The sequence below is a fragment of the Rousettus aegyptiacus genome, unplaced genomic scaffold, assembly GCF_014176215.1.
Source record: "Rousettus aegyptiacus isolate mRouAeg1 unplaced genomic scaffold, mRouAeg1.p scaffold_m13_p_1, whole genome shotgun sequence".
NCBI lineage: Eukaryota > Metazoa > Chordata > Mammalia > Chiroptera > Pteropodidae > Rousettus > Rousettus aegyptiacus.
Window position 1 is genome coordinate 35,223,735 of NW_023416284.1, and position 10,292 is coordinate 35,234,026.

The 10,292-nt window shown below is 39.0% G+C and overlaps 1 protein-coding gene across 1 annotated transcript; it reads right to left on the reverse strand.

The window, feature by feature from the left end:
• Positions 1 to 5,968: 5,968 nt before the first annotated feature.
• Positions 5,969 to 8,234, reverse strand: LOC107497907 (phosphate carrier protein, mitochondrial-like). Its single transcript, XM_036221015.1, has one exon. It carries the CDS (start codon positions 8,068 to 8,070, stop codon positions 7,069 to 7,071), a length of 1,002 nt encoding a protein of 333 aa, XP_036076908.1. The 5' UTR covers positions 8,071 to 8,234; the 3' UTR covers positions 5,969 to 7,068.
• Between the last annotated feature and the right edge of the window lie 2,058 nt (positions 8,235 to 10,292).

The following is a 10,292-nucleotide window of genomic DNA, read 5'->3' on the forward strand; positions in this document are numbered from 1 at the left end:
ACGGCTCAGCCCTTTCTTTCCCCGTACCGTACCGACCCCTGCCCCCAACCGCCCTTCACTGCCTCTCTTTTCTCCCAGTTTTGCCAAATACCGTTGTTTCATTTCCAAGGGCCTAGTCTACCAGTCCTGGGGTGGTGGGGAGTCATGCTGGGAGAGGTGTACCACTTTGGTTTCCTGGCATTCTTTTTGACCAGAGCCTGGAAGCAAGACAGCCAGTCTCGAGGCTCAGTGAAGGTGCCCAATAAACTAGCTCAGTGACAGACATGGGGTGAATGGGCAATGGCCTGTGATTCAGAGGGTGTCAGGGGAGAGAGACGGATTGGTCGCTGAACAAAGAAGGTACATGGTAGTTGAGATGCAATGGAACCCTCGCTCTCAGTGCCCATGCGATATCACCAATTCATTGCCAGCCCAGCTGTATTCTTGGAAACACAGAATGGTTTTGTGTGTGCTTAATTATAATGCTACTTACAGAGAATTTATCAGCAGCAAATCAGATGCTTGATGCATTTCTTAAGGAAAAAAATTGGTAGTGGCTCTTTGAAATTTGTTCATCTGATGAATCCTTTGGATTTTTCCAGTATACAGCATTTGAAAGAAATTAGCCATTTCTGGAAAATCAATGGGGGGAAAAGTGTACAATGAAAAGGCTGAAGATGACTGCAAAAAAGGATTAGAAACATTTACTTTCTTTTAAGGTGTGTGTGTGTGTGTGTGTGTGTGTGTGTGTGTGTGTGTGTGTTCTCACCTAGTTTCTCTTTTTTTAGGGCATGATAGCAAAATTTATATCTAATTATATCTTGTTATCCATGGATCACCATTGTCCAGAGATTCCTGGCCTTGAGACTTATGTATTAGTTACTGTTAGGAAGCAGTTTTTCTGACACTTTTAGTAATAAATCCCTTTCGATATGATCTATAGTAGTTCTACATCATAGCAAGATCCAGGCTAATGCAAGTGATATGACAGCTAACTGCTTTTGAGGCAGACAGATCCAGTTTGAATTTTGGTTTTGCCACCACAGCTTTACCTCACTTACATAATCTCTTTGGACCTCAGTTTCCTCATCTGCAAAATAAGGAACAGAATATAAAGGCAGACCTTGGTTGCCTACTCGACAGCCATTTTCCCCTTTCTCCTTGCTGAACAACAACAGATTTTGATATTGTTCAGGTCCTATTGTGCCTAGTTCCAGCAGATAGATTACATGGATCTAAATTCTCCATTTCTGTCGTCAGTGATTGGTTTACAGGGTCTATAAGAGAACATGTGACCTAATTCTGGCCTATGAGGCAGAAGGGAAAATCTACCAGAAACTTCTGAGATTTTCTTTTCTAATGAGAGAGATACATGAAAAGAAAGCCCTCCTGGCTTTGCACCACCCCCCCCCCCCCCGCCTCCTTGCTTTCCGAACTGCATACTGTTGCAGAGACATGATGTTTGATGTTGTGGCAGCCATCTCTTGAATATGAGGAGGAACATCACTGATACATTAAAGATGGCAGAGAAGGACCAAAAGGGCCTAGGTCCCTGGGGACAATATCGATCTATTGAACAACCTTGGTCCACCTATCTCCAGATTTCTTGTTAATAATAAATATCTTTGTGGTTTAACCAGTTGTGTATTGGGTTTTATGTTACTTGCAGCAAACAAACAAACAAACAAACAAAACTAACTTATACACATATGAACCTCACAAATGGTTATAAATATTACACATTATATGTAAAGTATTTAGCTCAATACCTGGCCCAGTAAATGGTTGTCATAAATATTGGTAACCGTTATCAGACATAGATAGGTAATGATCTAAAATATCAAAAGCTTTAAAACACAGGTAATAAGATGAATGGTATAGATTCAGCATGATAAAAAGCGTTATGTTCTTGGTAAAGGTGGGAGGAGACATTGAAATATAAGACAATGATCACAGAAAAAATCCTCATATCTGGGAATAAGATGTAACTACAGCCAGAATACAAACGCTATTGGAGATGAAAAGACTGTGGTTCTTTGCCAGGTTTCCATCCATCCTCTTACAAACGGACAATCACCCTGTCAGCAGCTCCAATTCATGTCAGAAGACTAACAATTACATGGATGTGAATTACCAGCCTCGCAAAGGGGCAGAATTCTTTCAACTCTCAGAGCCTCTTTCTAGAATACCAAATTTTACTGGTATTTTCTAAAAACACGTTTTATTTCTTAATGGCAGGGAAGATATATATTAAAAAATATAATATACCAATATACTAATTTATATACTAATATATAATATGTTAATTTAGGAATATCATTCTTTAGATATAGCCTACCATTTTGAAGCACTGTAGTAACTCACAAGACTACACATACAGGACTACATATAATTTACAGATGAAATCACCAATTTTTGAAGAACCTACTATGACAAAAAATACAGTAAGAAAGCATGTGAAAGTACCTAGCATAATAGAGGTAATTCCATATAGCAGATACTCAATAAATAATCTTTAAACTAGATTTTTTTCTTCCCTGTTTTAGCAGAGGCATATGACAAGATTTCAGACTATCCCGAGGATTAAGCACACGCACATACATCCATATCAACTAGGATTAGTGCGCATCCATCCAAAAGCCCTACACCTTCTATGGATATACGACAAGCATTGATTTTCTGATGGCCATGAGGCTTTATATATTCTGCATTAGAAATCATATTTAGTATAATATAGAAGAGAAGTAACCAGGCATATAGACAAAAACTCATCAAGAATGGCAAACAAAAGAGAATTTCTGGTTACCTTGCAGTTAAATAAGACTACCTATTCCTGAATATTTTGGTTAACTGAGATTTTTCTTGTATGCTATTGACACACCTACTTTTCTCAAAATCTGTTGAGAATAAAGGGTAAAATTGTTGATAGCTGAACTCCTCACTTTGTGAAGTGATTCTCCCAAATTAATGATCTCTGCATCTCTAAAGACTAAGATATCATTCATTCCTTAGATGTAATTTCCAGCCTTTTTCAACACAGTGGATGGATTTTTTCCCCCTACTCATTTGTTTGTAATTTAACATGACAATGTCACAGCCAGACTTTTGTAGTTTACTTTTGTAGCTAACTGGCACTACCTGAACTACAAAGCCTGTTCTTACCTTTCCTGCTTCATTTCATTCCACCATCCCTGCAACTGAATGGTTCCAGCCAAAGAGAACTTTTCTTAGCTCCTTGAAACCATCAGGCTTTCTCTTCAAGGCAGGTACACGTACCATACTACAACCATGTATGCCTCTGCTTGTCTAAACTCTTGCTTATCCTCTAGGTCTAATCTCAAACATCACTTGGATGTACAATCTTACCATACTCTATACTTCCTCACATCACTTTGTATAAGCTGTAATTTGATTTTCCTACTAGTCTGTAAGCTCCACAAGGGCAGGGCCATGCACAGTTGACCCTTGAACAACACAGGTTTGAAATGCAAGGCTCTACTTGAACACAGATTTTTTAAAAATAAATACTGTAAATGTATTTTCTCCTATGATTTTCTTAACATTTTCTTTTCTCTAGCTTACTTTATTATAAGAATACAGTATATTAATACACATAATATACAAAATATGTGTTAACTTTATGTTATCACTAAGGCTTCCGGTCAACAGTAGGTTATTAGTAATTAAGTTTTAAGAGAGTCAAAGTTATATGTTGATTTTTGACTGTGCGAGAGGTCAGCACTCCTGAACCCCATATTGTTTGAGATCAACTGTATTATGCTCATCACAAAAACCCTTCTGCACAGTACAATGCTTGGCATGTGGTAGATGTTGACCTATAGTGTTATAGACTGGAGTATGGGTAGAATTACCAAATCGCCTCTAAAATTTTAGATACCGAAGGTCTCAAAATGTAGTAACCAAAATGGACACACACATACATACAAACCTTATAATTACACTGGTAGTATTCTCCCTACTTACCTATCTCCCCAAATAGTAGCATTCAAGAAAATAAGACAAAGCCTTCTAAATAATGTTGAGATCTATATTTCCTTTAAAACAGTGCTTTGCTCATGATTTTAAAAAAATAATTGATCTTTAAGACTACGTAAAATGAGCATACATAATTGAATGGCTGCCTATCAAAATGTGATCTGACTTCAGTTAATTATTCTTGGCTTTGAAAGGCTCAAAAGAAATATTTTCTAAAGACACACTTGTACATCAAGAAAAAAATATTCATAACATTAATATCTTGATTCTTTCCAATTTTTATCAGTGTAGTATTAACATGTAAATATGGCCTTTGTTTTTCAAGATTTTACCTACTCTTTATTCACTTCTCAAAGGACAGATCAATGGATGAAATTACAGAGCCCTATCATGAAATTAATTTCATATACTTGAAAAGGCTGCTTTATTCACCACCTGGGGGAACAGATAAATAGCCTAAGCCAGCATTTTTATCTGTGGGAACTAAAGATTAGAGGGAAAAATTAGAAAATGTGATAGAATAAAACCTTTTGTTGCAATTGCAGTACTATAAATTATTTTTTTTAAAAAAAAGCACTGTTTTTATGATTATCACTCCCTTCAATTTAGGACTGAGGTACTGACCTGGTGTGGAAAATAATTGAAATATTAAACATATTTAAGTATTTTGCAGTTTACTTCTAGTAATTATGCTATAGGTTTTTCACAATTGAGACACATTACAAACTTTCCATTAGTGCAAAATTAGGAAATTTTAGAGTATATACAAATAGAAAACAAATTTTTAATATTTTTGAGGTAATATAAAAAGTAATTTATGAAAAGGTTATTCAAGATGCTGGGTTAATGATAAAAATGTGGACTTTGATTAAGACTGTACCCCTTGGCTATATGACTTTGAGCTAGCTACCTATCCTCTGAGTCTGTTTCTTTTTACATAAAATGGACTACTGCAAAGACTGAGATTATTAGAAAATGAATATAAAATGTCTAACTATACCAGACATATACTATGGCTTTTCTAATTTTAATAGATATGCATGATTTCACAGAGTGATTATTACAAAGTAAAATACTGAATAGAAATTTAAGTTGTTCCAAAGGAATAGTAACTAGGAAAAAATTTGTGATGATTCTGAGCTTATATTATCTTTATTTAATTTACATTTATTATTCATTGTGAGCTACCCTGGCCCTTATTTATTCAGACAAACATTTGTAAACTACCACCAACAAAACATAGTGAATAGAAATCTAGGGACTGAATATGAAATCAGTTGATCCAAACAAAGTAAATCTATTTTCTTGACCATTTCCATGACAGCCAGAATCATGGCAAACAGTTCTCCTTAGATTACACTTCTCTAAACATAAGAATATATATTACAGAAATTATCTGGTATTGTCAACAGAACAATCAAAATGCCATAGACCAGAACAAGGGATCTCTTAGTACTTTGAAACTCCATAGATTTTTCAGCAATTTCCTAAATTATATTAATGATAAAAAGTACTTAATAAATTGTTAACCAAAGAAAATTCCTACATTTTATAAGACAACATTAGATGGAAATGCATTTGTTTTAAAGTCTGGCAAAAATCAACCTGCACAATTTAGTTCCTTGAGATTTTCCTCCTTTGTTGAGAACTATTATTTTCAACAAACTGGGACACTGACCTCCTAAGGAAAGACAAAACATCTTAATAATGATGATCCTTCACCAATAATAATAATAAAACACATGAATATAAATTTCATTCTATCTCACTCATGAGTTGACATTTTTCTTCCAAGCTCTTTATTATCCAACCAAGACAGTTCAAACATATTTATTAAATCTAGACTTTTTAACTTTCGTTAACCATTAAACAATTTATTACACAGTTAAAACATTAACATATTCTAAATTTATAGTCTTTAATACAAATTGTTAAGGCAATCATGTAACATTTTGGTAAATTATATCAAATATAATGACATTTACTTCTTACATTTTACAAATTATCTCTAATTCACAGAATTTCACTAATTTTATAATTAACCCAATCAGAGATGAGAAGGCTACAGAAAACTGAAAATGTGCCTTATAACTTCAATAAATTTTATGAACCTCAACCATTGTAAAGATCACTGAAACATCTACCAAATTAAATAAATGGCTTTTGTTACACTAAAAGTGAGATTTTCTTCCAAAGTCACTATAACCATTCTTTAATATTCAACAAAAAATTGTTGGAATTTGCAGGGTTTTTGTGTTTTTTAATGTCAGGGTGGTATGATCTTCTTTGGATGTATGGCTGTTGAAAGCTGAGTTATACAAAAGAAATAATAGAGAACAGAGGCTTTTCTTTATGTATTTATTCCTAGAGCCTGCCCTTCATCTCATTTTGGTTTTCCACATTGATCCAATTGTAGCACTTCCTGGAGAGAGCTATGTTCTTACTAGCAACATCAGGAAGAGAACTGGACAAAGCAAATGAAAAAAATGCTAATCTTGTCATGTCTCTTTGAAAACAATCAATATATTCTGAGTTATTAGGAATATAAGTCACAATTTAACTTTTAATAATTTTTACCTGTAATGGACATGAACACGAAATACTGAATGAGTCCTTCATCTATTCAATAGGTGCACGATTTCTGGTGAGATGAATACCACGTAGCAGAGTTTTGCTTTGTTCCCTATCCCATATAGCTGTGCTGACCTTAAAACCTCATTAATAGGCTATGCAGGAGTGATGCTTGGATAATCTCCACCGAATGGTGAATCAAAGGAGATAAAATCTAGAGATACGAAATCACCTATTACTTCTTGTTAAGAATTTTTTTCCTTATAATTGTTGAAAAGCTATTGAGTTAAAGCAACCATGCTGACTCCCCAAAGATAATGGTTCAAACCCCCAAATGAAACGGTTACAATCCCCTTGGATTGCCAAAAAAAAGGAATCAATCATTTAAAGAGAACTCAGGCTGCATTTTAAGTCACCTCTCCAAAAAACGTTACCATTTTACGCGCTAGTATTGTATGAATGCAATCCGCCACTGCTCAAACTATGGGCCAGTGGTGACTACAGGGCTTGACAAATGCACGCCTATTTCTGCTTCACGAGGGATTCCGGCATTTGAGCAACCGGAGGGCGAGGCAGGTTTAAATAGACCTTGACCGAGTCATAGATGAACCACTGCAGTGCAGTCAGGGTGCCAATCATGATGATCCGGGCGAACAGACCCTTCCACACGCCTCCAAACCCCAGCTTGCGGAGAACTCCAAAGGTCGTGCTGCCTTTCTCCTTGTTCAAAACGGACACGACGGAATCGGCCGGGTGGGACACCACGGCGCAGAAGACACCAGCAATGTAGCCGGCCATGAAGGTCACGGCGAGCTGCTCGGCTTTGGTGCACTGGCTCTGGGGCTTTGGAACGACGAACTTGTAGAGGGCTTCCACGGTGCGCTCGAAGCAAGCGAACTTCATCATGGTGTAGGGGATCTGCCTCATCCAGAGCGGCGCCACGCCTTTGTAGAAGGCCCGCAAGCCCTCCTCGCTGTACATCCTGGGGGCCGCGGTCCGCAGCGTGCTGGAGTAGCCCGGCTGCGTTTGGATGCGGACCTTCACCGCCTCCATGGGGGCCAGGGCCACGTCGGCAAAGAACTCGGCGCTGGCCGAGGCGGCCAGGTACAGGCTGGTTCTCCACTTGTAGGCCTTCTCCGGGCCCAGGAGCTGCGCGTAGCGGATCTTGAAGACCTCGTAGAGGCCGAACTTGAAGAGGCCCTGTATGGAGTAGCCAAGGAAGGTCGGGGCCCACCCTCGGACCAGGCCGCGCAGCCCGTCGTCCCGCACTGTCATGCCGAAGCCGCTCAGGATGCCCCTGTACTTGCCGGGGTCCACCTGCATGCGGCACTTGACCAGGTCCAGGGGCACGATGACTGTGTGCGTCAGCCCGCAGCTCAACATCCCGCCCAGGCCGCACAGCAGCAGGTATTTCATTGAGCCGTATTCGTAACTGTGTTTCTCCGCAGCCGCCGCCCACGGCCTGCCCTTGCTTTCACCTGCGCTTCTAGCCTGCGGGGCTCGGTAACTGCCAGCGTCACACATGGCGGTGCTCGTCTAGTCGCACAAGTCCCACAACCCGGGCTCTTTCCTCCCTCAGGGGCCACGGAGCAGATGCACATGCGTTGTGAGCTTCCTTCGCGAGCCCTCCAATCCAACGGTCAAGGTGAGCAGAACGCCCAGCCCGTGCCTACATGGCTTCTGCCAGTACCCCACCCGCGCCTGCGCAACCCCTACTGAGCGGCTTGTCGTGAGGTCTGAAGCGAACCGTTTAAGTGAGAAAATTGCCCTGCCCCTCACCTCCAGCACTGCCTTCTGCCCCGCCCTCACACCTTTCAGCAAATGGGCTTCTGGTAACAGCAGGAACTCCGTCTCTCAGCCCCCTTCAGCCAATGGTCAGTGTCCCTAGGTCTCACCTTTGACGGTACGAAAGGCTTTCCATGCCCAAGTAGCTGCTCTCCAGCTCTGTTGCCTAGTCCTCTACGAAGATACTAAAAAAATAAATCAACAAGTACAAACACGAGTAAACACAGGAATAGGCGAGTAAATAGATGAGTAGATGGGCGAGGGGGTGAAGAGTTGCCATGCACTGTTGCCTTCCTGAGAGGCTTTTCTGGAGTCCTCACCCAAATGTGCCCATTTAAGTAATTGTCATCTCCATGGCAACAGAGTATTCTATGGAGGGAATGAGCAGGCGTTGGAGGCCCAGTTTCAAGGCTTCCAGGCTTACATAACCTTATCTGGCAGGTGGAGGTGATATTTCCCTCCCCCACCCCTCAAACTCCTTTCCTATTCCCTTCCATGATTTGTAGTGAGGGCTTAGAAAGCATGGAGGTAAGTTGAAAGGAGGGGGTACTGATTATTTTCATTTATTCGGTATTTTTTCACTACTAAATGATTTTGGTGATTACAAAAATTAGTCAGAAATCCTCTCTTCCCATGGGGAGCTCATTGTCTCATTGCCCTGAAAAATGAGAACTTAAATGACTCCATGTATAAATCAGTAACATTCATTCATTTATTCATTCACTCATCCACTGTGTGCTGGGTCCTTTACAGGGTTGCAGATTTAGGAAAGAGCTAGACATATTCCTACTTACTTCTAAACATGAAGATTTAAAAAGTAAATATTGTGTGATAAGTATAACAGGAGTTTCAATAAAGTTCTGGATAAACAATGAGGGGGCAACTGATTTTGCCTGATGAAGTGAAGACGACTTCCCAGAGGAGATGAATAGGAATGTAAAAAAAGAATGGAAAGGTGATTCCAGATTAAGGACAAACATGAGCACATGACCTATTGAGGAGAGGTGAGTAATTTGACATGCTGGAAACTAGCAAGAGTTGAGTCTGGAAAAAAAAGAATTGAGTTGAATTAGTAAAAGCCTTAATTCCTTGTTTGAGTCTTCGACTTTTATCCTGTAGGGAGATCATTGTTTCTCAGAGGTGTGATCCATAGACCACCAGCATCAGAATCACCTGGAGTGCTTAATTTAAAATCCTAGAGTACAGTCCAGATCCTCTCAATTAGACTCTCTAAGTGTAAGGATATACAATTTTAATAAGCTCTTTTGGGTGGAGTCTTCATTAAATGTCACTAAAGTTTGAAAACCACAGTATATAGTTAACGAGAGGTTAAAGATGTTTTTTAAAGGTTCTCTGATCAAGAATTCAGTAGTTATATCCTAATCTGGGTGTGTATACAACTCGAAAAATTCATCAAGCTGTACAGTTAAGATTAATGTACACTGTAAATGTTTTACCATATACATTTTTTAAAATGGTTGGTTTAAAATTCTAACCACAAACTAGGGTTGATGACCAGAGGGGACAGCAGAGGCAGATGCAGATTTTCTCGAATCAACAAGTTTATTGAACTCCTGTTCTTATTACAGTCTTATACCAGTGTTAAATTAATTAAATGAGGAGGCCATTAGATTGGGGTGATTCTGATGCCTTAGTGGCCTACATGATTTACCTAAGCCTATAAATCCCTCAAGGTTTAGAAATTGAAACCTAAGGACAACCAACTAAGACGATCAAACACAAACAGCCAACCAGGCTTTCTGAAATAAGGCAACCACTTAAGGTATAACTAATCAAATAATTTCCTTGCTTTCGTTCAGCATCTTCTGTATAAAAGTCTTCCCCCAGCTCCTGTCTGTGGAGTGTTTCTAACTACTTCCTGTTTGGTGCTGCCTGATTGGAATCAATTTTTGCTCAAATAAAGTCTTAAAATTTTTAATATGCTTCAGTTTATCTTTTAA

What these genes read in the sequence shown, in the direction of transcription:
- LOC107497907 (XM_036221015.1), bottom strand. Translation starts at nt 8,070, where the DNA reads ATGTGTGACGCTGGCAGTTACCGAGCCCCGCAGGCTAGAAGCGCAGGT.